Source organism: Alligator mississippiensis, chromosome 3 (genome assembly GCF_030867095.1).
Source record: "Alligator mississippiensis isolate rAllMis1 chromosome 3, rAllMis1, whole genome shotgun sequence".
NCBI classification, from domain to species: domain Eukaryota; kingdom Metazoa; phylum Chordata; order Crocodylia; family Alligatoridae; genus Alligator; species Alligator mississippiensis.
Window position 1 is genome coordinate 270,368,199 of NC_081826.1, and position 26,393 is coordinate 270,394,591.

The 26,393-nt window shown below is 43.5% G+C and overlaps 1 protein-coding gene across 2 annotated transcripts in view; it reads right to left on the reverse strand.

Annotated features, from left to right (window-relative positions):
• ITGA1 (integrin subunit alpha 1) overlaps positions 1–26,393 on the reverse strand; it is a 131,447-nt gene that overhangs the window by 20,261 nt on the left and 84,793 nt on the right. For both annotated transcript variants that reach the window (XM_019495899.2, XM_019495898.2), the window contains exons 12-23: positions 22,242–22,384; positions 19,978–20,121; positions 18,828–19,082; positions 16,856–16,986; positions 12,008–12,174; positions 11,653–11,789; positions 8,730–8,840; positions 7,505–7,590; positions 7,168–7,303; positions 5,827–5,907; positions 3,846–3,922; positions 3,037–3,126 (exon numbers count right to left, since the gene is read on the reverse strand). In XM_019495899.2, coding sequence (XP_019351444.2) covers positions 3,037–3,126; positions 3,846–3,922; positions 5,827–5,907; positions 7,168–7,303; positions 7,505–7,590; positions 8,730–8,840; positions 11,653–11,789; positions 12,008–12,174; positions 16,856–16,986; positions 18,828–19,082; positions 19,978–20,121; positions 22,242–22,384 — 1,558 coding nt within the window. The remainder of the gene's footprint in view (positions 1–3,036; positions 3,127–3,845; positions 3,923–5,826; positions 5,908–7,167; positions 7,304–7,504; positions 7,591–8,729; positions 8,841–11,652; positions 11,790–12,007; positions 12,175–16,855; positions 16,987–18,827; positions 19,083–19,977; positions 20,122–22,241; positions 22,385–26,393) is intronic.

Sequence of the window (26,393 nt, forward strand, 5' to 3'; positions counted from 1 at the left end):
ATTAATGCTCAATTCATCAGTTTCTGATTAATGCTTGATTTTTAAAGTACTGTTTACATTTCAAATGCCTTATTCAGATAAAACTTAATCTGAGCAAATACTGGTCATAAAAGAATGATGCATTTAGGCCCTGATTCTGTCATGCTTGCTCACAAGACAGGGATTATCTCACCCTGTGAGTAGTATCACATGAAATGGACACAATCCAAGAGGCAAACATGAAATAGGAGGGAAGGTATCAAGAAAGGGTGGGCTAAATTGGGCTCTATTCATCAACGATCCGGAGGATGGGATGAAGTGCACCTTCAGCAAGTTTGCAGATGACACAAAGCTGAGTAGAGTAGTAAATAGGCTGGAAGGTAGAGTTAGGATTCAGAGAGAGACCTTGACAAACTGGAGGATTGAACCAAAAGAAATCTTATGAGGTTCAATAAGGAGAAGTACAAAGTTCTGCATTTAGGATGGAACAATCCCATGCAACGATACAGGGATCAACTGGCTAAACAACAGCTCCTCAGAAAAGGGGCTGGAGATTAAAGTGGACAATAAAATGAATATGAGGCAACAGTGTGCCCTTGTTACCAATAAGGCTAACAGCATACTGGGCTGCAGTAGTAGTAGCGTTGCCAGCAGGTCAAGGGACATGATTATTCCCAGATATTCAGTACTGGTGAGGCCAGATCTGGAGTACTTTGTCTAGTTTTGGGCTCCCCGCTACAGAAAGGATGTGGACAAATTGGAGAGAGTCCAACAGTGGGCAACAAAAATGGGTAGACGGCTGGGGAGCATGACTTATGAGGAGAGGCTAAGGGAGTTGGGCTTATGTAGTCTGCAGTAGAGGAGACCGAGGGGGAATTTAATTCAACTACCTGCAGGGTGGTTCCAGAGAGGATGGAGCGAGACTGTTCTCAGTGATGACAGATGACAGAACAAGGAGCAATGGTCTCAAGTTGCAGCAAGGGAGGCTTAGGTAAGATATTAGGACAATGTTCTCACTAGGAAGGTAGTAAAGCCCCAGAACAGGCTGTGGAGATTAGACCATCCTGTAGGTTTTTAAGACCCAGTTAGACAAAGCCTTGGCTGGGATGATATTGCTGGGGACAGTCCTGCTTTGAGCAAGTGGTTGGACACCTGAGGTCCCTTCCAACCTTTATTTTATATGAATCTATGATTCTACATGGGGTAGATTCAAGGTTAATTTGATGCCATTTATTAAAGATGATATAAGTTTGAAGTCAGAGGAATTAAAGAAAAAGAAAAGGGGAAATTTTAAAGGGCACAAACATAAATAAGTAACTAATACCCATTAATTTTCAGAGGGGTAACTGCCCTGCAATACTGTGCAAATGCCATCTGGAATCAATTTAATCTAATTATTCACACAAACACCATGTTGAAATATATAGGCTCACATGTAATTTTTTTAAGAGGGCATACAAGCAAATCTCAAATAATTTTAGAAGTAAGGTATGTATTTTTAATATGCTAGGACTTCAGAACAACAACAACAAAATCATGTACAAACTGATAAAGCCTTTGACAACCTGGAATTAAACCCATGAAACCCTAAAAGAACCCCCCCAAAAACAAAACAAACCCTCCTACAACACACAATTCAGGTTGCTAGTTTTCCTTGGGACGGCTCTACGGGCTGGATTCTATTCTACCTGTTAGGCTCATAAGTGTGATTCTATTCACCCTGCTAGAGTCCCTAAAAACAGTTAAAGCATAAGGGGAATGGATCCTTTTCCTCCTTGCTGCTTGTTTGTGACTCAGTCTTACAGGTTAGAGGAAAATGTGCTACAAAAGCCAGTAACATAACCAGTGCAGGGTGAGTACAGCACCAACCCCAGGCGCTGACTTGGGGGGGGGGATGGGGGTGAGGACAGTATGGCCCCCTCCCAGCAGGAGTCTTTACCAGCAGGTTCAGCCCAGCCCTAGGAGTTAGCAGGTGCAAACCCATGCCCAGCAGTCTATCTGAAATGATGCTCCTTTGCCAGGAGTTGTTGTCATGGGAGGTACAGCTGTGTACCAGTGGGTAGGAAAGGGTGAACTGGGCAACAGGAGCAGTCCCTTGGCAGCCTACGCTGTAGAGTTTCCTTCAGTACCAGGAGCCTGAGCCCATCCTGCTGCGGCAGTAGCAGTAGCAGCTGCTGATCAAATAGGAGAGTTATGGGATGTACTTCTCTCCTCACCTATTTCCCTCCTTTTCTGCCTGCCCCCCACTGATGGCTTGAAAATGGTATTTAAAGGTTTGCTTCTTGGGAATTGGCTTATATATATTCTGAACCATTTTAACACATTCACACACACATATATATATGTATATATATATATATACACACACACACATACATATATACATATGTGTATTAGAATGGTTCAGAATGGGCAGCAGGGGTTAACTGATTTTTAAAAGCCTGGGTGACACACACACACACTTACTTCATTCTTCAGAAGCAGAAAGGTTATTTAACACAACAAGACCAACAAGACCAACACTGCCTCCCCCCCACCCCAGAACAAGGCATCTAGGTCCTAAATTCAGAGTCAACACCCACCTCACTCTCCTGTGGTCAGCATAATTGCTGGCCCCAGGCACTAAAAGATTTTGCTATGGCTCTGACAAAAGTTGATACATTAATGAATTTTCAGGACTTGAATACAGTAAAATCCAAATTAGGCACATAAATTCACTTAGATGCAACAAGGTGGGCTAGATCCTGGCCTTGTGGTGTTTTCTAAGGCACCTAAAGCATTTCTAAATTAAAAGAATAACAGTGGAAATCCACAAAGATGCTTTTGCACTGTAAATCTAACTTGAAAAGGAGCTGCAATCTTCCGCAGACAGTGACTATTCCATTATTTCCTACCACTGCTGTTTTCAGTTAAGTCTTCTGCTTCTTGTTCATGAAAACAGTATCTGTTACTTGTGCACAATACCAAACACAAGCTAGCAGAAAAATAATGTTATATTTTCTGTGATCGTCTGCTATATTCCATTCTGGAAAAGAAAGTACAGAGCAAGATGAATACCTTGAAAATATCAATCCTGTTTCATATTTTACTGGAATTGAAATGTGTCCTCTGTTGTCAGCTACAGTTTCAGGTGGTTCTTCACTGTCACTAGAAGAAAACAACAGCTCAGATCAGATTATGATATTCATCATTACACAGGAGGAATAGTTGGTGGGGAGAGCTCTAGACAGATTGAAATACCTGGAGTAAAACACACCAGTGACTACTTCAAGCTAATTATGGTCTTTTAAACATAAATTGAAACAGTTCTTTCCAGTAACTACAAGTGCATGTACTGCATCAGACCAAACTCAGAAATACATCCTTGTAAAAATGAGAATACAAACTGTTGTGGATTGAAAATAGCTACATTATATCAAGTAGAGGCCATCACCATTGCACAACCCTTCTAATTTCCAGTGACAGCATATACTGCAGGGAGCTTCGGTACAATTTGCCCTGACAGCTATGTCCAGGCACCTCAGTCTCGACCTGCTTTAACACCACTGAGTGGTAGGCCTCTCTTTAGCAGAGACTGCAAATTATTTTAAAGTGTATGGTAATTGTGTAATGGGAACAGATTTCTTCTATAGCCGAGTCCAGCAAATCTGATTCAGTTGTGACTCACTGGGCTCAAAAGATATAGCTGTTTATTTAAATCACTTCATTAGGTAGTCTCCAGCCAGCTATATCTTGGTATATCACTAAAGCCAGCAATTTCAGATATTAAATATTCTTTTTTGAACTGAAAACAGCTCATCTCTGTTTAAAAAGCATTGCTATACAGCGACAGTACAGGGCAAACAAACAATAATTATTGAACTAACCTTGTTACATACACCTGAACAGTAGCCACTTCTAGAAGGTAAGCAACATTGAACTGAAATGCTATTCTGAAAGAAATCTGGGAGAGAAAATACACTTTAAATAAGTAATAGGGGAAAAAAAATAAGGGAAAGAAAATGTGTTCAGTTATGAACAAAAAAATTACTCTGATGAAATGAGCTAAATGCTTTCAATGACATCCCATAGTCCTTCTTCACTTTTTACTCCATCTATCTGAAGAAATGTGATTTTATAATTCTGCCCTGAAGAAAAAAGAAATCCATGAGCTATCAATCACTACAGACTAAAGTTGAGCATAGGCCATGTAATACATTAATGAACTGCATAATTTTATTTCCTTGGCCCAAGCAGCTTAAATCTTTTCAAAAAAGATCTTTGAAATTTTTTGAAAGCAGGCCAAAATGGTCCTCTCTTTTCTCAGCTTTTTGGGGGAAGGCTTGTGTACCAACTCCTGAGGTGGTTGTTCCCCTCTGGGTGAAGGAAGGCTGATTGGCTTTTTCCTATCTGGATTTTAATAGGTTGCAAAGATGCCTAGAAGAATGAAAAGGCTTTTTAAAAAAAAACCTATAGAAATAAGGAATCTTAGATTTTACAACAGTTTATTAATTATTATGATTGCAGTCAATAAACCATTACATGGTCACTGTGCAAGCTCTGGGAGCTTTGTTCTAGTCATACACTTCACAGCATCACAAGATAGATATCCCAGTAGCAGTTGTGCTTTGGTTTAATGAAACCCATCTGGTAATGCTACTAAACATAGAAAATTAGGATTGGAAGGGACCTCAGGAGGTCATCTAGTCCGCACCCCTAATCAAAGCAGGACCAGCGCCAACTATATCGTCTCAGCCAAGGATTTGTCAAGTCAGGCCTTAAAAACCTCCAAAGATGGAGATTCCATCACCTTTCTAGGTAACTTCTTCCAGGGCTTCATCACTCTTCTATAAAGTAATTTAGGTGATGTAACCTTCTTAGTTTGTTAATCAAATGGAGTTTAAATCTTGGCTAAATCTCTTAATGTCTATAAAACAAGTATAATGTAAATCAGAGAGAGAGAGAAAGAGAGAGAGAGAGAGAGAGAGAGAGAGAGAGAGCACTGTCTGGGAACTAAGAGCATATAAAAATTAGGAAGAGGCCCAGAAAAGAAAAGTAATGGGAATGTGTTAGGAGCCACTGAGAGTCAAATGAATTATTCTCTGACTGTAAAGAAGGGCCTGAAGCTTCTGTGTTTTGAGGTTGAATGGGAATTGATGGGCATCTAGCCACAGGAATACTGACACTGAAAGCTGGAAAATAAAATAAGAAGCTAGGAATGGGAACAACATGCTCTGGTTTCTTCCTGATATATCTTCAAGGAAATAACAGCTGATGTAGTTCCTAGAAGTCAGAGACTGGAGCTGGAACAGAGGGTTTAGGGATAGGGCAGAGAAAATTTAACTTTTAATCTATGTACACAGGATCTGTGTTTTCCAAAACTCAAATATTTTATCCTGAGGCAATTCAAATGCAATTTGAACTCTAATGTCTATGAAATCTATAAAATGTATTGCTCCTGTTTTAAGCTACTATGCAAATATTTAAGTTTTTCTTTAAGATATTTCATTCAACATTTGGTTTTAACTAACAAAGAATGTCTGTGTGCGTATACCAGAAGTTAATTCTTAAAATGTGCAGACATTGGTTATAATTGTTCAAACATTTTACTTCCACGTCCCTGGGCAGATTTCTCAACAAAAATACAAGGAGGATGTGGGCACAATTCTTCTTTCTGGCATATTTATTTGTGATAAATTCAACTAGGTCACAGAAGTCAGTCATTTTGGTTCAGTCCATGGAAAACTCAAAAATTCAAAAAGGGGCTGAGAGTTTATATAAATATGCTTTTATACATCACATGCAGAAACATGGACTATTATATTCAAGGACAAGCTGGAAACTTTACTGTATAGGAGTATCACTTACCTCTTCTTCAGATTTTAGAAAAGGGTACCCCACTCTGCAAGTGATATTGTGATTGGATTCACAACTGTCTTTCTGTATACCCTACAGAGACATTGTACAAGTAACACAAAAGTGATTTTATTTTTATGTGCATCTCTCATAAAGTTTTGAATTACAAAATAAATAGCTGAGGAACACTAAACGATACTGTCATTTTCATTTTTGGGCATCATTACAGTAATTTAATATTCTAACGTTTAATTAAATTTAAACAAAAAGTAAAATGCCACAATATATGTAAAATAAATCTCCCAATGGACATATAAGACTATATCAAAGTTACTAATGTTGTTTACTGGCAGAAGTGCTCAAAGCACTTTAAGATGAGTAGGGCCTGACTTTTAAAAGTGGATGTGTGTAACTGACCTACAAAAACGACTTACAGCAACATCTAACTTAAAAAAATTACTGTGCTTCTATATAAATCGAATGTTGATTTAATACAAATCAGACATTGCATAAATGAGCCATTGTATAGAAGTGTATGCATGTAACCATGGAAATTGTGTGTTCAATGTAGGCATTCAATCAGAGACGCATTGGTCAATATCAGGCCCATAATAAATAGGAGCATAGACATTTAAAATCCTTGTCTCCTAATCGCTGTCAGACTAGGAGGAAATTAAACCAAAGTCGTTTATGACCTAGGTGTATGCTCAAACCATTTTGCTAAAAGGCAGGTAGTACCACCACCACACATCCACCTCCCACCCACTACATACTTGACTGAAGGCAGGCCATGACTGCTGTATATTGTGTTGAAATCAGTGCTGTCAGTGTTAGGTATTCTATGAAAATACCAGATTTGCCTCCTCAGGGGACCTAGGTAGAGGGACATCTAGTTTATGGATCCTTTGGAGGCTTTGTCCCAAGCTAGGTGATAAACTTTTCAGTCTTGCCAAGATAGTGTTGCTTCTGTGCATGAAACCTAAGCAAGACAGTCTAGATAACTTTACTGGTGAAAAAGTAATTGCCTACAAACCTTAAGAAACCTAAGAGGATCAAACCCTTGGACTTCACCCAAATCTTACATTAGTCTCACTTCAGGTACCTAAGCCCTTTTGTGGAATTCAGCCACAATCCATTTAAATCAAAAGATTGCTATACTGGTATTTGTTTATTGATCAGCTGAAGACTGTGTCAGAGCAATGACCTGCTCTTATATAGGCCATAATTGTATTTGGCTCCCTTTAGCCCAGGAAAATATAGTTCCATATTAATTCTCAAATTTAGCAGTGTAATATCCAACCTTCTCAGACCCTACCCCCCACCCGAGAGTGTAGTAAAAAGAATAATCTCTACCTCAATTCCAGCAAAAATAATATTTGAAGAATACCAAACTAAAACTCTGGTATTATAGGCACTGTCTTTTTTATTCTTGACAGATAGTAGGACATTGAACTTGTCATTGCTTGATTTTACAATGAATGGAGAAGAGCTGTAAAATAAAATGATTTGGTTAATCATTGTGACTTTCCAAATAATTAAAAAAAATAGACCAAAGGACCTTTTAAGATGGCCACAATCTTTTATTTTGCTTAGAGAACATTTCATGTCAGTACTCTATTAGAGCACAGTTTATAAATATATTTATATATGCAGATATTTTAAGAAAGATACCAAGTTTCAGTGGAGTTACCTGTTACCAGCTATGCTTGCATTTGCTTTCAGAACCAGGTCAGTAGTACATATGTTTTTGAGTCCACAATCTTTGGTGAAAGGAATCTGCAACAATATTTTAATCCAAAATTCTTTACTTGAAAAAATCCAAGTTACAGCATTTCGCAGTTTTCTATTTTATATCACATAACTTTTGATGGATGGCATGAAGATCTTTGCTAGTATTAGGCTGTAAACAAATATAACTTTGAAGCACTTTAAGAGGGGAGGAGAACTTGGTCAGGCACGTGCATCTGCTATTCTGATATAACTACCACATCCATTGACATATAAATGAGATAAATCACTATAAACTTTAACTAAGAAAGAAACAGGGTTAGTATTACAATAGTATTGCTTAATCTATACTGGTATAGGAGCATGGATTCATAATGGTTATATCCGAACAGCGTCATTCCATATATACGAATGAATGAGTAAAGATGAAATGACGTAGCCAGGATCACAAACACAATCAATGTAGCTAAGTGGTCAAGGTCACTAAAAGTCCTGACTCTTACCATATTTTCTTACATACCACCCCCACCCCCAAATAAAACACCTGGTTTTGTGAAGGCAGTATAAAGAAAAAAAAAGATTTTTCCAGTCCTGGCTGAATGTTGAATGCTTCAGATTTCAGGAGAACCTGACTGCAGCAGCTGTGGTTGTTATACGGTTAAGACTGTAACTCTGATCCTAACTGATAAATTCTGCCCCATCTCCCCCTGAGGCTGGCTGAGGGAGAAGCACAGCAGTCATCTCACAGAAGTGTGTTCATGCTTCTATTCTTTCATGTTTCTAGCCCAGCAAAGAAAAATCAGCTTTCTCATTTAAGACATACCCCCCAGTTTTGGATGCCTGATTTGGTTGGAAAAGGTGTATGTGGTATGCAAATAAATATGGAGTCTTCCTTTTATCCACACAGATGGCACAGCTGCCTTCCTGCCCTCCTGCAGATTTGTATTTGGGCATGTCAGATGTAAAATCCAGTCAGGGTTCCTTCCACAAGTTTGACTCAAAGACTACTGAAATAATGTATTCCACTACTGATGGCTCTCTGGACAATGCATCTTCTGTCAGGCTCCTTTACCCTTACTGACCAATTGTGGACTGTGCCATATATGAGGCCTTATATATGGTAATTGTTGTAGGGTGAATTTCATCCCAACTACGTAAGACATTAGTAGTGAACCTTGCTGACTTACATATTCATATACTGAGTTTGGAAGGTTGCTATCAAGAACAGGACCACTCTCTGGATCAGAAAAATTGAACTCCAGCAAAACCTTGACAGAGTGCAGAAAATCTGGCTTGTCCTACAAAGAAAGCAAATGAAATGTTGTTATGATCTTTTCTCCTTTAGACCCCTTTATTGATGAAGCCACTGAAAGAAAATAGATATGAAAAGCTGAAGTACAGCATCTTTCAGTTTCATTTTTATCACAATCATAGTATTGGAGAATTATCTGAAGTATGAACTGTCAGTAAGCTGAAGATGGTTAATGATGAAAAAGCAGTTTGTTTCAACCAAAATTTCAAAAATACATATCCCTATTTTCTTTGGATGTTTTATATGATCATAAAAGGTCAGCTGACCCATCCTACAGTAGCATCCTAAAGTATTCATGAGCGGGGGGGGCAAAATACAGCCTGCGGGCTGGATCTGGCCTGCCAACTGATTGGATCTGGCCTGTGGGTGGGTGCCTGCCAATTGATTATATCTGTCCCATGGCTGCCCCCATGGTGCTCTGCATGGGGTCAAGCCCTGCCTGCTCCTGTCTGGGGCAGCACATGCCACGCTCCTGCCTGGACCCACTGACAGTTCCAGCCCTGGCCAGCACACACAGCTTCCCAACGGGGCTCCTCCCAGCGTGGCTGCTGCTACCCAGGTGCTCCTCAGCTCCCCCTGCCTCCAGCAAGCAGCTCCTTATCCTCCTCCTGCCCCTGATGTGCCACTCTGGGCTGCAGGTAGCACAGGAAAACAACAGTGGCTGCAGGGACATGTGCTGGGTATTACACACCCAGTCAGGTGGGGTAGAAGCTGCAGCTGGGCATCTTCTGCCCCAGCAAGTGGGGCTCCTACTCCAAATCTGCCTGCCTTATAACCCACCCAGCATAATCATCAGCCACCTATGGGCAGCTCAGTGAGTGGAAGGCAGTCCCATTGTGAAGCTGTGCATACTGGCTGGGGTAGGTGCAGGTGGGAGCATGGTGCAGGCTGACCTTGGTGGGAATGGGAAGGGCTTAGCCCCATGTGGAGGGCCGTGGGGGTAGCCATAGGCCGGATGGGGTGTGGGGTGACTGCACCTGCACTGCACTTCCTGGATGAGCTCTGCTGCACATATCCCGATCTCCCTTCCCTCCCTCCACCCCCAGCCAGCTCCTATGATGTAATGTGTGGGCAGCTCATCCTACATTTGTGTGCACCCCCCACCTCCCCACCCTCTGACACACAATATACAAGAGTAAGACTTTTTTTTTTAACTATTATGCAATCGCCTCTACATACACTACTCAAAAAAAACATAAATCAAGGCAAAAAATATTTTTTTAAATAAAATTAAAATATTTTATAGTAGATGTTTGATTTTTAGTATATGATTTGTTAAAATGATATCTTCTGAAAGATTTTGTGTGCAGCTCTCAACAGGGCCTATTATATCTCTGGTTTTATATGCAGCCATGGTGTTTCTAGATGTTTTAAGATTAGGTAGATCAGGGCTGTCCAACTCATGGCCTTTGGGCCATGCACAGGCCACAAGGGGTTAAATTGCACCCCACCCCCCCGCCCCCGCCCCAACTCTCGTCTGGCTGCTGCTTCCCCTATCACTCTGGGATCCCTCTCTTGCCACTGGCTTCCGCTTCCTGCTTCTGTCCCTGGGGGCAGGATAGTGCACTAGCATGGGGAGGCTAAGAGGCTAGGGGCAGAAATTACACATAAACTGGTATAAGTGATCAGGAACTGGTTCAACTCTGTAACACAACAAAAGTTCAGTGCACATAAACTGCTTTCAAACTGGCTGAAACCAGTTAAAGATAAAACTGGTTGGATATAGTATCAGACTTAACTGATTTAGGTTAAATTGGTTTATTGAATTTTTTACCCAGATCCCCTCCAGATTCAAGTTAATTCACAGTCCCCCAGCATCCCAGGATGCTTTGCATCTCCCCTACAAGTCCCCCTCCCCCCTCACAGGATGGGTGGGCTAGCTTTGGCTCAAGCAGGGAGGCATGCTTTAGTGCCTCCTGACTTCTGGCCAGAGCAACAGGAGACATGTGGCTGCAATTCGAGAATCAAAAGTGAATGTCTGTTTACTTGCTTATTGGTTCAATCTACACACCTGTGAAGATTGAATCAATTCAGCTTTGGGCTTTTTGACTTTCTGTACTTAGCCAGAGTGAGCCTTGGGCAGTGCACCTGGGGTGAGGGAGACTGGAGGAGGTCTCAGGTGTGTGGTGCAAGGAGGGGAGGGTGACAGGTACATGGTGCAATGGTGGGAGAGGGGTGGCTAGAGCTGTGCAGTGCAGCAGTAGAGGGGCAGCTGTGCAATGTGCTGGGGGGTGGGGGTGGGGCTGTGGCTTATGCTGGTACAGCCTGCAGGGTGTACAGCCCCTAGACGCTTAGAAGTTAATCAGCCCTGAGATAGATAGGACTGTACTTTTCTACCCAAACTACAAAAACTAGTGAACATGGCCAGATGATGACTAGAGTTGTCATTTACATTTCTTCCTATGCTGAAGAATTCTTGCTCACACTTTCCATCTAAACAAGTTTACACAGAAACAAACTAGTAAGGAGGGACACCAGTGAACTTCAGTGCCCCCTAGTTGACTCTTCTATCTATATCTAAATCATGATCTATTCATTATCAGTCTGATTTGTGTTATGCTGCTTTTCAATATAGATAAACAGCAAAGAAATTATAATAAATTGAGAAAGGACCATTTTCTATGCAGTTACAGAAATATAAATCCTGTGCAGTAGATTAATTATGTTTACAATCGCTATTAAAAAGGAATCTGAACGTAGGAAGTCTTTATATCTATTTTAGAATTAATGCAATAAAAATGGACTTAGGGATCATTATGGAGAAACAATTAAATATAGCCACTATATGATTTACTTGCCAACATGTAGAAGTTATGTTTACTACATTCTGACCCTTTGACAGTGATATTTTTTTGTATCTTCCTTTCCTTGCTTCCCATGAACAAGCTTCGAGATATCTGTCTCTGTGAATCAAGGGTAAGCCAATACTGTATACCTGCAAAGACAATAGAAAGAACAAGTTATATATGGCTAGTATTAGAAAGACATTGATCTTTTCATTATTTTATCCACTTTTTGTTTTTTTTTAAAATAACCCAAACTGAACTTAAAAACAAAACAAAACCTTTTTTGGAGAAAGAAACAAACAAAGAACCAAATGCAAATACAGTAGGTTTGTAAGCAAGATTTGTTGGTTTAGTACAATCTACTTACTAGATTCATATACTGTATGCTCCTTAGACTTTAGTCTGAGTTCAAAACAAATGGTGGCATTTATGCATACTGTTTCTTTTTTATCCATCCTACAATTCTTCTTTTGGATATTGATTTTGTCAGGTGTGAAAGTCATGGAAACATTTACTTCAGCCACATCACGGGACCTTAAAAATACACAAAAAGGATAGAGCCCCTTTTAAAATAAAACATTTCTACATTTAAAAAACATTTTTAAAAAAAATGTGTAATTGTACTCATTACCATATGCAGGTATGGTGATAATGACACATAATAAACTTGGTACTCAACATATTATACAAGTATTCAGTATACTAAGGAGAGAGTGCTAACTGGATTGCTTCACAGTGTTGTACTTACTAGAGAAATAAACAAACAGAGGGTACATGCAGATGTTACATTTAGATTGACTTAACTACGCTTAGGTCCATCTATGTGCCAAACTGCACATATGTTTGGGGAATTAAATAGGGCAAAAACCGGCAGCCTGATCTAACTTAGTTTACTTAAGGAGGCGCATTATGTAGACTGGGCTAACCCATGCCCTCTAACTGAATGAGTGTACAAATTCTGAGTGCAGCTCAGTGGCTTGCCCTAGCCCTGGGTCTGTGGTTTTCCTCCCCCCGTCCCCCACACACCAATCAGGCTATTTGTAGCCCTCCAACCCCCATCCCCAAAAGGAGAACCCCCACAGTGGACGTGCTAGCTCCCACCATTGATCCCACCCACCCCCTCTCCTCCCTACCCCAATGTATCTAGATTGCATTCCAAGTTCAGATCCTGACACTGGTGAAGGTCTGCACAAGTGGTAACCCAATCCATGATCACGTGACTTAAAGAAGTCCTGTGAATTCACCAGGTCCTGTGAATGTGTGCACATGCCCAAAAGGGTAAGATTTTCCTAATTGTTTTTGCAATTCAGAAGTCTAAGGGCTTTTCTACACTGCCTCTATGCTTCACCCAGGAACGTTACTATGAAGCATGATTGACCACATGCTCCTATTCTGCACAGGTCAGCTCCTTAAAATGGGCAACCTAGTAGCCTTAAAGCAGTCCTGAACATATGTCAATAAGAGCTTAGGATGCTCAACAGAATGCTCAAAGCCACCCTAAGGCAGTGATGTTACTTCATTTCTGGAGTTAGTGTATGCAGAGCGGGCAAAAGTGGCAGGAAGTCTTTTATGGAGCTTCTCTTAATATCCTAGATATACAGTGACAGCATAAATGTGCCATTATGTCTCATTGAAAGTCAATGGGATTCAGGTTCCTGAGCATCAAGTCACATTTGACAAGGGGTTTTAGACTCCTAAAGTCACTTATGCATTTAATTAAAAATATTCTCAGTGCATATTACAGCTGATTTTTGCAAAATATTAAAAGACAACAATATAAACATGTATTAATATCAAAAGTGAAAGTTGTCCAATATTACTGGAAAAGGGAAAATTATGTTTTTATGATGTGATGTATTTTTTAATTTTATAGACAGCAAATGTTCATTGAATTCAAGAGTTTAATATAGCTGAGACCCACATTATAACATTATATTAAGCACTACATCAATGTATGGAAAAATCAGCCCCAAATTTTGCCAATTTTAGGGATTTTATCATGAATCTTGTGATATGTGATAATTTATTTAAAGTCCTACCCCTTGGAAACGATCACTTATATGCAAATCTTAAATTCCATTCAAAACAAAAAAAGTCTAATCGCTCCCTATAATGCCTTAGTGAAAAGCTTGAAAATGTAACCCACCTATACTATAATTGTTAAAAAATTGATGCTAAGTAGAGACGTTCAAAAAGCCTGAGGTGGGAGCACTCTAGGTAGCATGCTTTACTCAAAGTGCTGTAGATTAGTTTGGGAGTGAACAGAATAGATGTTCGCTGTTGGAGGGTGGAGCTTGGAGTTTGCCTGCACTGGCTGAAGCCAGCAGGATGGGGGTGCTCCCACACATCTCCCAGGAGGCTGCTGCAGATTGCCAAGTACAGGTGACCCCGGCTGAGCAGCTGGCCACCCCTGATTCTCCAGTGTAGCCCATCTCCCCAGCCCTGTCCCCCTGCCGGCTGGCTGCTGTCAGTGCCAGTGGTTGTTGGGGGAGGGGGGAATGGAACCCCTCTGACATGTGAGCCTATCCGCAGTTTGCTGGCCCGGGTCCTGGAGGGGGCTGGACTGGGATAGTGTGGCAGGGGGACCCTGGCCCAGACTCCTGACAGCTGCAGCTCAGAACTGGGGATGGGGGAGGGAGAGTGGAGGCCCCTGCCATGCCCCCCCAGCTTGCTGACTGGTCTTGGTGGGGCTGGGCTAGTTCTGTGCAGAAGTAGGGCTCTATTCCCCTTCCCATCTGTCCGTAGTTCCTGGCTCAGTGAACAGCCACACATGGCTGTGAGCTGCAGCTGTCAGGAGGCGGGGATCGGCGGTGGGGGAAAAGATCCCCCTGTCAGGTGGACCTGGCTTGGCCACTCCCAAGCAAGATCTGAGCCAGCAAACTGTGTGTGCAGGGGGGCTGCACAGCAGTGGTGCTCTGTTTCCTCACCCTCTTGCCGGGCCACACAGAGAGGAGACAAGGCCTCTTTTGTCTCCTCTTTGTGACAGCCCAGGGGCAGGGCTGAGCTAGTACTCACCTGGAGCAGACGAGCACCAGGCAAGACTAGCAAGGATCTGGTACAGATGTTCAATGAACTGATCTAACCTAAAGTGCTTTAGTTTGATACCACATCCATCAGGGTTATCACAGCATGGGATTCACCATTTTTAAAAAATCTATGTGCAGTGAACATCTGTTCAGTTATGACTGTAGAGCAATAAGTATAACGTCTATACCTAATCTGAGGGTACATGAAGATCCAAAACATAATGATTTTTAAAGGGTTTTTTAAATTAATTTAAAGCCATGATGACTAGGGGAGATAAGTAAGTTATTCTGGCACATTTGGGGGTAGTAATTCTCTCCCAATAAGCTTGCATTCCAACTTTCCAGCACTATAGGAACTTACACACTGAGTTGGCCCCTTGACTTTGCAGGACTGGAGGTTAAAAAGATGAGATAGGTGGAAGAGACAAAGAAGCAGGCTGGAAGGGAGGAGGAGAAAATGTAGTAGGATGAGTTTAAAATAGACTAATGATAAGTGTAATACTCAGCCAACCCTTAAGAATAATCACAGCCCATTTGTATTTGTTTCCAATGCCCGCTTACATCCCCCAATGCCTATTTACATTATCATTATGGACCTATATACACCTAAGGTGCATTCACAGACATGCAGGTTACTGTGCAGAGATTTGGTCCCCCACCTCAAAACAAAATATAGAAGAATTTTAAAAGATACAGAGAAGGGCAACAAGGATGATCAGGGACATGGAGAGGTTTCCATATGAGAAGAGAATAAGTAGGCTGGGACTTTTCAGCTTAGACAAGCTTGAGAGGGATATGATAGAGGTTTACATAATATTAACGGGTGCACAGAAAGTAAATTTATGATTTACTGGCCATGTCTACACAAGATACTGACTGCGCAGTAGCTCATTACTACTGCACAGTAGCATTGCGTGGCACAAAATGTGACGTGACACTACTGCACAGTAGTAATGAGCTCCTGCTCAGTCAGCATCACCAACAAGCATATCAGGGACACTACTGCACAGCAACACCAGTTACTGTGCAGTCATTTAGGGCTTGTGTATGCAAGTACTAAATGACTGTGTAGTAACAACTGTGTCATATAGACACAGCCACTGTCTCTCGAAATCCAGAACTTGGGGGTATAAAATGAAGGTATTAGGTAGTAGGTTTTAAGATAACACCAGTCCATGTAATTAATTTATTTACACAGAATATTATTAACTTGTGAAACTCATTGGCACAAGATATTGTGAAGGCTGATAGTTGCCCAGTTCAAACTGGAACTGGACAAACTCATGGAGGAAAAGTCCTTCAGTAATTATTGAATAAGACAGATAGAGGTGCAGCCTATGAATGGAACTTCCTAAACCTCTGGCTGCTGGAAACTGCAGTGAGAAAGGAGCAGGAGATGCTAAAACTCAGGACATGCCCTGCACATTCTCCCCCTCAGCACCTGCTCTCTCTCACTGTGTGGGACAGGACACCAGCCTGGATGGACCTATGGTCTGACCCAGGAAATGTCAGGTCTTACATTTTAATAGGATTTTTGTGTAGTTAGTGTGTTGTGGGTTTGCATATATGCAGAGTGTGTATTATTTTAATCTGTATACATTAAGCCATAGATGTAGCAATCTCATAGTTTGTCTGAATTCTAAATAAAATAATCTTTATGCTTAATTTTCTGTAATGTAGGAGTTTATTCATCCCAGTGAGAACAGACAGGGAGCAATAGAGCAAACATCTTTATTGAGTGAAGAAAAATTGCAGGCTTCCAAGTAAAACAGCAGGCAGCAACAGGAGATAAAAACCATGCAGAATAGTGCCACCTACTGACAAGTGTGCATAAAAAGCACACATAATAGTACACATTAATACTTTGCTAGTTTCTCTATGTTAAACTTTTATAATTACTAAGTTTATTTTTTTCAGTATTTCACATCTCAGATAGATCTTAAAAAATTAAGATCCACAGATAGCATCAAATTATGAAATGAACAAATGTAAACAAGTAAGATTCATTTTCTCCAAACTAGTACATATATATTATTTGGTCAACCCAAATTACATACCTATTTCTATTTGAATGTACTACAGCTACTAATGAAACCAACAGTAACACTTTAACATATTAACAGGAAATGTCGAAGCATCTAACTTTTATAGGCCTTTTCCCGTTAAACAAATAATTTTCAGGTACATACCAGAAGAGGGCAGCACCACCAAGGCCTCCAATAGTGACATCTATTAGACCATCATCATTTAAATCCATTTCTCCATGTATAGACTGACCAAAAAATTTCACTTTCTCCCCATCTCCGCCTGATGCAATACGCTGTGAAAAATCATTGATAACTTGACATCTATGTATGTACGTGTATACATATATATACATATAAGTATTCTATCTCAAATCAGTCCAAATATGCTTTTAAAAATTTCAGGCTACTGGATTTTCACTAAAACACTTCTAAGAAGGATTACCACACTGATAAGCACAATATAAATTTCCAGATTTACTACAATAGTTGGAAAATAATTATTAAGCAAGCTTTCGGGTTCAAAAACCCTTTGTCAGGCTAAGGAAGTTTCAGCAGTTGGTGTGTGCTCTTCCTGGAGAGCACACACCAACTGCTGAAACTTCCTTAGCCTGACAAAGGGTTTTTGAACCCGAAAGCTTGCTTAATAATTATTTTCCAACTATTTGGGTTGGTCTACTAAAAGATACCAGATTCATCCAAGGAACCTTGTCTGCCTATGCCCTTAGACCAACGGCTACAACCTACACGTCAGATTTACTACTGCGTCTTTCACAAATTAATTTATATGTCAAAACCTCCAAAGCAAGCCCAGCGCTGCTAGTGAGAAATCAGCCTCACCATTATATTTTTGCCTGCTCACTATACACCTGGGCCTGCAAATTAGTCAGCGTAGATGGCTCAGGAGCAGGCCTGAGCTGCTCAGAGAAGTCCTGGGCATGCAACCCAAATGTCTCTGTAAGAGCCTGAGCATAGTGCTGAAGCCTGCACTCAGGCCTACTTCTGAGCTGTCTTTGCTACCTAATTTGCAGGCTTGGGCAAGCACAGTGCATGTGTTAATGGGAGAGGCTTATTTCACAGTGGCAATCCTCAAGAGCCTATGTAGACATAACCTGCACGTTCTGCCTGGATTCCCTTGATGTCAATGCCAAGTTTGCCATTGATTTCAGTTACCGTTGATTTAAGCCACGTGCGATTGTGACAGGGAACCCTGACCTTTGTTACTGAGGATAGTGTTAGCTGCAGTGTGTCACCTGCAAGAGATGCAGGCAATAGGGATGCAAGCATCAGAGCTGCTGGTAATGAAGAATGCTATGCCCCATTATGAGAGGGAGAGGACAGGTGACCCAAAGGGGCAGCGGCTGGGAGCCATAGAGGCCCTGCACCTGGGCTGTGTCAGTTGGGCCCAGGCTGGGCTTGGTGAAGGAGCTTCCTGCTGGATTGAAGCAAGGAGAGCCGGGGGACTGCAAGGGAGAGAGTCCCATAAGAAAGACAAGTTAGTTAAATGTCTGTCTCTGAGTTTAAGCATGAGGCTTGAGGTGAGGAGCAGGGAAGCCACTGTGGGTGCCTGGCAAGGGTGCTGTGTGCTTGGTTGATTTGGGGATGGGTCCCTTGGAGCTGAGAGCAGACAGGCTAAGGGTCCTGGAATTGAGATCAGACAGGCTGAGGCTCTTGGGACTGAGAGCAGGAGACGGATGGAGCTTGCTTAGGGGCAAGATGCCCAAGGAAAGGCTGAGCCCAATGGAGAGCAGTGAAGCCCTGCAAAGAGTCAGAGTGTAAGACTGGCTCAAATAGAGGTGGGTCAATGATAAGCAAGACAGGGTGTGGTGTCACTCTAGTAATCTGAGGGCTGCCTCCTAAATTTAGTATCAAGATCAAGGTGTGGCGGGCAAATACTGAGAAGTGCTCAGATGGATCTTGATATGAAATAGGCTTTAGATTGGCAGCCAGAGTTCGCATGTCAGAGCCATGTGGGACACAAGGTGCCATTACAAGATGTAGTAAAGAAATTTAGGATCCGAAGCTCACAGAGGTGAATGGAAAGATTCACATTAATTTCAGTAAGAGTTGGATGGGGCCCTAACCAAGACATACACTTCTTATAGCAGACACTAAGTCTTAATTTCATACTCCCTACCTGTGCATATTCTTTCCTTAACGTGGTGCCATTGCCATGATAAATGTATACAGCTCCCCGATGATCATCTTCTAAAGGAGATCCTATCACAATATCATTATATCCATCAAGGTTGAGGTCCTTTACTGAGGCAATTGCAGTTCCAAAGCGAGCACCACAAGGTTCATTCTTGTGAGTTTTGCAGGAATTATGTTTTAACAATGAACAGCAAGTTTGCTTTATAGGTTCAAGGCTCATTTGATACTCAAATGTTGTCTGCAGAAGGATAAATGTAAGCATTATGGACTCCAATCAACTTTTCTTCAAAGCAAATTTTTAAAAGCAGTTACATCAAAGACAAACTGACACTTTCAGCAAACACTTAAAAGCGCTAAACCAAGTGATATGAAAGTATCAACAGGGAAAAACTGTAGCTTCTAAATTATGGCTTTTGGCCTGATGTAGGTAAGGGAAAGACATACAATGTATCTGTAGGTACATTTAACACAATTTATTGTAGTTATAGGCCATAAAAAGGTACAGCTTCGTGATAGCATTTGTACAATGGTTTACAGTTCAGCAAGGGCTACCTCAGTACTGGGCCCACTGACTAGTCATAGACCTAAGATATTGGCACCAGGACTGCTGAGGAGGTAGTGCCAAAAAGCAGAGATGCTAAAAAAAAATGCATATCTCCAGGAGCTTTTTGAAGTCTCATCTGTCACCTGACATTTCAGCAAAATCATCTCTAATCCAAGAGTGTAAAATACTGACATAGATACACAAGATCAAGAAGCAGGTACATAAGAAAAAAAGGTTCCCTGGAAATCTTCTGTCCTGTGTGCTGTAACACATATGGGGCACAGGGCTGGCTCACAGGCTAGCTCAGCCCTCTCCCCCACAATCCCACTCTCTCCCCTCCCCAAACCTCCCCAACTCCCAGACTGGTTTTTAGTGTGTGTGGGGGGGGGAGGAGGAGGGGGCAGTCTGATAGTGTGGTTCAAGTCAGACCCGGAGGCAGCAGTGGGGGGTGGGTGATAGAGTTCTGTGGGCTACATTTGGCCCACAGGCCAAATCTTTGACACCCTTGATATATATTATTTGTTTAAAATAATGATCCAAAAATCTAATGAGTCTTTCTTTGCTTCCTGCCAATTGCAATCAGCCTTACCTTGTTCAAAGAATACACATATACTTTTCCTTGTTCCTCTTTTTCAGTTCCCATATACATTGGAGCACCAACTAGAAGAATATCTGTAAATGAATCTTTGTTGATGTCTATTGTAGTAATAACACTCCCAAAATATGATCCAATCTGCAATGAAATTATAAGATATGTGATAAGCAGAGCTAGTAACATCACCCAACATCATAAGATCCTTTTTATCAGTTACTTATAAAATGAGATGGGTAAAGAATCAGGGGCTCAGAATGAGACAGGACAGAGGCAGAGGAAGATGATTTATTAAAAATCATGAAACATGACATTAAATTAAAAAAAAAAAAGACCGGACTGAGACTGGACATAGGGTTTCAGTTTGGAAGAGAACAGGCAGAACATTTTGTGGCGTAAGAAAACATTGCCTTCCTGAACTGGAAATGAAATGAAACCCAAGATTCACAAGCCTCACAATCTGTTGTTAGCAAATATCTCTGAAGCCCACTGGCAAAAATGCTCTCATTCCTCTGCAGTGTAACAGATGACAGTCTACCACTGCTATCACTGGCCACGTCCAGATGAGCACGAACATTTGGTTCCCAAGGGACAAGTAGCAGTGGTGCACCTTGTGTTGCAGCTGCTTGTCCCTGGGGAATGCCTGTGCCATGCGTGCTTTGGCATGCAGCAAGTTGCCCCGGGGGCAGTAGAGGAGGCTGGGGTCAGCACTGTGCTGGCCCCACCAGCCTTACCTGGGGTCCTGGGGGCCTCCTGGGGCTGCAGCAGTGGTGATCATGTTGGGTGGAGCCTGGCTGGCAGCTGCAGCACGGCTCCAAGTGGGCCGGCTCTGCTTTTCAGTGGCGTGCGCTGCTCTGGTTTTTTTCTCCGCAGGTTTTTTTGACCCCTGGGGTCAAAAAAACCCACAGAGAAAAAAACCGGAGCAGTGCACACATGGACAGTGTACCCTTGTAGCACAGAGAACACCTGACTGTGCAGTAAGTGGTGCTGCAGATGTGTTTGCGGTGCCACATACCGTATGGATGTGCCCACTTATTCTACTGGTTAAGGTGGCAGGGGTGAAGATTCCAATCCTGTGAATGAATCATGGACAATGTCATGTAACAGCATTAAGGAATTTGTTTTTTCAGAAGCGGCATGCATGTGTGTGCACACACACACATTATGGGTGCAAAGTTAAGAATGCAAAAAACAGCAAAAGCTAGTATTAATGTTGATGAGGCAACCTTATTTTAGCTCCCTTTATGCATGTGTTACAACATCATCTTTAATCACATGATTGTAATGGGTTTTGGGGGGATTTTTTATTTTTTGCCTCCATAGGACCCCTGCCTCATTCAGTGAACAAGATAGATATTGCTCAGTTAATAGGCATCTATTCAATATTTCATTTTATCCACATTGTTCAATGTATGGTGGTAGGCCTTATTTGTTGAAATGAAGAATTGCTCTAATTAAAACACCAGGATTGTCTTGTGTATCAGCATCCCTGCACTAAAAAATGATGGTGGGGGCACTTTAACTAAAGCTCGTTGATGCTGGAATCGGCTTGAGCACAGTAATTACCATGCTTCAGCAGACTCAAATAATTACACTACATTGGAGCAGTCTCACTGCACGTGTATAGGTGTCCATCATGTCCCTCTGCCACAATTAATCCAACAGAAGATTGCATGGTACATATGAGGGTATGCATCAAAGATACAATGTCAAAGCCTGTATGAAATGTGCATGTAAGATCATCAGCAATGAAATAGGATAAAATTTTTTACCTTTAGATATTAGAAAGCAGTTATCTTAAATATATATAGACAATCATTCTCTGCATCTGAGCTGTGCTAAGATACATTTGACAATGAGGGGGAAAGGGCATGGAGTTCTTCCCTGATCCTTAGTCCTTAAAGCAGGAGCAGGGGGCCTACTCAGAATTTCACCACTACTATTAAGCCTGCAGAGTATGAAGTGGAAGTCTGCAGCTACTTCATCTGTCTTTCTCATGACACACCAAGGGGTCAGGGAACTGTTGTGGTTATGCCACCTCCACTCAGTTTATGCGGGGAATATTCTCCAAAGGGAATCTCTGGCTGGTTTAAGTATACTTAGCACTGCTTAGTAGACCAGAGAAACCATATATATTTCTTTGGGAATCTATAAATATTTTACATTTCAAATTTCTTCTCTGATACAGTCTTTCCACTGAAATAATGCTGCTAACATTTTATTTCCAATATGCCACTTAAATTTTAATTACAAATACATACTTGTTTTCCTTTTAACCTCTGTATTATTTTTACATCTCTTCCTTCCATTTTATAAACAATAACTTGGCCTGTGTGATTATATCGAGGTTGTCCAGCAATGTATAGAACTCCTTCAGGTGTTGTTGCAGAATTTACTGTATATCCTGGGAAAAATAAAATAATTCAAAATGTTACATTAAGTGATGAGATTCAAAATTTTTAAAGCTTAATCCCACAGACACTCTTGTAACCCCGGTTCTGATAAGAATTGCTAGTAGATGCATATGAAGGGCCTGAGCGTGTTCTGGTGCACAGTGACTGCTGAGCCATGATCACTGTGATCTTATCTAACAAGACTGGTTGGATCCTTCTTTGACAGGCTAACTGGCCTTGAGGGTGAAGAGGAAGCTGCAGTTGTCCGTTACTAAGGCTCTTGACACTGTCCTGCATAACAGAAAATTATTACATAGATGAAATCATCATAAGTTGGCTGTAACAAGGTTCACGCCACAGGTGGCCATAGTATCCCTGGAGGTCCCTCAGCCCTTATCCCAGGGGCAGGCAAAATATGGCCAGCCCTTCTGCCCATGAGAGTGGAAGTGAGGTGCCCACGTTCACAGCCCCAAACATACCCTATTGCCTTGCTCCCACCCTCGTGGGTAGAAGGGCCCAGCCCTTTAGCATGGCACTATTGCTGCAGCCCCGGGGACCTACTCCACTTCCCAGGTCTCCTGCTGGCTCTGGGCAGCAGGAAGGGATGCAATGGGGGTAGGGCTGCAGTTGGGCAGGAGCCCTGAGTGTGGGGCTCTGGTTGGGGCTGGTGGCAGTGCAAAGCCTGTGCTCAGAGGTGCGGTAGCAGCGCAGAGCTTGGGTGGAGTGTGAGGGAGGGTGGGGGTGTGTGTGGGGACCCCCCCCTACTCCACCCAAGGTGCGCAGCCCTAGCAGGCAGCGGCAGCACCAGTAGCAGCAGCAGATGGGTTGCTCAGGATGCTGGTGCCCGTCAGGATGAAGCTCTGGCCAGCGCTGCACATCGCAACAAGGGGCGCAGCCTCTGCCAGGCAGTCTGTATCGCAGGCATTCCCCGCCACTCACGAGCAGCCCCTGCATTCGCCAGGCATGGCAAGGAAGCCCCAGGCACTGGAGCCGGCTGCCTTCCCCACCAGAGCTGCGCAGCACCGGAGAGAAGCATCAGGCACCGGAGCCGGCTGCCTTCCCTGCCTCCCAGAAGAAGGCGCCTGGGGCTTTCCTCCCCTGCTGCACAGCCGCAGTGGGAAAGGCAGGCCTAGCTGGAGCTGCACACCGCTGGGCACACCTGTGCTTTGAGCACCCTGCCTGCTGCTACACCATGGGGGAAGTGCCCACACCCCCGCCACCATCCCTCACACCTCACAACCCCCATGCATACACACCCTACCCCCACAACTCCCCACATATATACAACCCCCAACATATCTTATACACACACAGCCACACCCCCTCATAAACCCTCCCCCACTCCTCCACCCGCCCCATACCCCCCCCCACACACCTCACTGGATACACACACCCACGCCCTACCACACACAGCCCCATATGCACACCCCACCATACACCCCCCACACTATACAAGACTAAGAATTTATTTTCAGTTATTACGCAATCACCTCTATATACACTACGCAAACACAAATCATGACAAAATATTTTTGTAATAAAATTAAAATATGTTATAGTAGTTCTTTGACTTTTAGTGTATGATTTGGTTTTCTTCTGGTTCTAACATGGCAAGCCCCCTCCCAAAAGGAGTATTTCCGGGGGGCAAAAGGAAGGGTGTCTGGTGGCAAAGGTCAGGGGCTAGGGGATGGGACTTCTGATCTCAAGATGGTGACAAGAGGGCAGGGCAACTGTCAAGGGGCAAGACTAGGCATGTGACCCTTGACAGCTCATCAAAACTCATGAAGTGGCTGGCCCTCCACCTGAAATAACTGTCTGCCCCGTCCTATCCATTTCACCCTCTTTTAGGCAGTCACCCCTTCTCTCAGCCGTCAAACTTTGATGACTTTAGTTTCTAGATAAAGAGAGGCTGCCCCAGGGCTTTCCAAACTTGACCTTACTCTCATGACAACAGGTGTCTGCGGTCATTGTCTTAAGGGCCAATTATGTGGCTCTGACCTCCTCTTTACACCATACCCATGCCTCACAGGTGATACTCCTTCCTGTTGTTATATGCTGCTCTTGGGCTATGGGCTCCCAGCCCCAGTCCTTGCCCCTCTTGGGCTACAGGTTCCTTGGCCTCTGGTTGTGACTCCTGCTCCTAGGTCAAGTGAGACTCCTGGGCCCCTCTGGCTCTGTCAGTCTCCAGATGTGGCCTTACTTGGCCTTCAGCCCCTCTCCGAGCCCTGGCCCCACTCCTGGACTAGTGAGATCTTGGCTTCCCTGGCCTTGCTGACACTCACCCCTCCTGGCCTCCAGACCTCTGGACTCTGGCCCTGCTGATGCTTGACCCTCTCAGGGCCCTGGGCCCCCATTAGTCCCACACTCTTTGCTCTCTGGGTCCTCTGTTCCCACACTCTGCCCTTCTATAGGCTCTGGGCTCTCTGGCCCCTCTCTGCCCTTTCTCAGGCTCCAGCTTTGCTCCCAGGTGTGGCTCACACTTGATCTTCTCTGGGCACTTCTACCTTTGCCTGTGTCAGGCTTCAAGCTCCAGGTCCTCTTTACTCAGTCCCTCCTGGGCTCAGGGTCTCTCCTTCTGGGCCCCAGGCCCTCTATTCCTCTGATTTCTTTTTCTCTCTCTCTCTCTAGGCAAGCTTAGATCTCTTTACCTCCCCTTAGTCCATTACATAATTATTCATCACTAGCCCTCTCAGGCCATAGCCTCTACCCCCTTTGACTGGGCCCCTGTTCTCAGGCACTTCGCTTAACTTGGCCACACCCGAGTGGTTGGTATCTCCACCTGGCCACTTCACCTCCTCTAACTACTTCCAAACATAGCTCCTCCATCTGTGTTCCCCACCTGGACATTTTGCTACTCCCAGGTACCATGTTCTTCACTCTCAGGCTTCGCTCTATTCCTTTGCTGGGCTTTGGGCACCCTGGCCCTACACTCTCTGCTACCCCTTTCCAGGCTATGGGCTCACCCACCCCTGTTCCCAGGCCTATCCATTCCAAGCTCTGTGCTGTTCCCAGGCTGTGGTCTTCTCTGCCCTGTTCCTAGGCTCAGTGTGCCTCAGCTCAGATGTTAAGGCAGGAGTCTGGCTGTAGCCCTGCTGCTCAGGAACATCTGTCTCTGCAGTTCTCAGGGCTCAGGAGCATCTGTCCCTGGCTCCATTTGGCCAGGAGGTCAGCCACATCCAGCTGGGTCCAAGGTGCCAGCTCTGAGCAGGCAGGGTCCTGCCACTGGCCTCCCGAGCAGGAATTCTGGTGTTCCTATTGAAAAACTGAAAAATCGCTCTAAAAAAATCCCAAAGTCACTGTAAAATACCCCAAAACCCATGTTCCTACACAATTAAAACAAAAGACCAGTATAAAGAAAGAGAGAGAGAGACAGAGACAGCGATCAGTTGGGCAATGTTTTATTGATATATCTACAGTGTTAAAGCAATGTGGAAGCCTTACAGTGTCTTTATCATAATAATAAAGTGAACTCTAAATACGTGTTTCATGAATTCATGAATACATAAATATATATTTTGCTGCCTTCCCACAGGGGCTACAGCCCCCCGACAGGGGTTATGACCCCCCAACAGGGGCTATGGCCCCACACAGGGGTTACAATCCCCCCAACAGGGGCTATGGTCCCCACACAAGGGATATGGCCCCCCAACAGGGGCCAAATGGCCCCCAGAGGGGCTATGGCCTCTCAACAGGGACTACAGCCCCACACAGGGGATACAGCCCCCCAACATGGGCTATGACCCCACACAGGGGGTATGGTCCCCCAACAAGGGCCAAATGGCCCCTGCAGGGGCTGTCACTTCCCCCTGCAAGGTCCACATGCTCCACCCCAACCCCCCAGTTGCTGCCCTACCTGGCCCCATCCCTCGCCAGCTGCTGCCTCCTGATGGCTGCCCCACTCAGCCCCACCCCCGGCTCCCTGAGACCCCCCAATGGCAGGGCAGGGCTGGGGCAGGGGCTGGGGGAGTGGGCAGGGCTGGCGGGGGTCCCCCCACAGTCCCCTTCCCCCTCCTCCAGCCC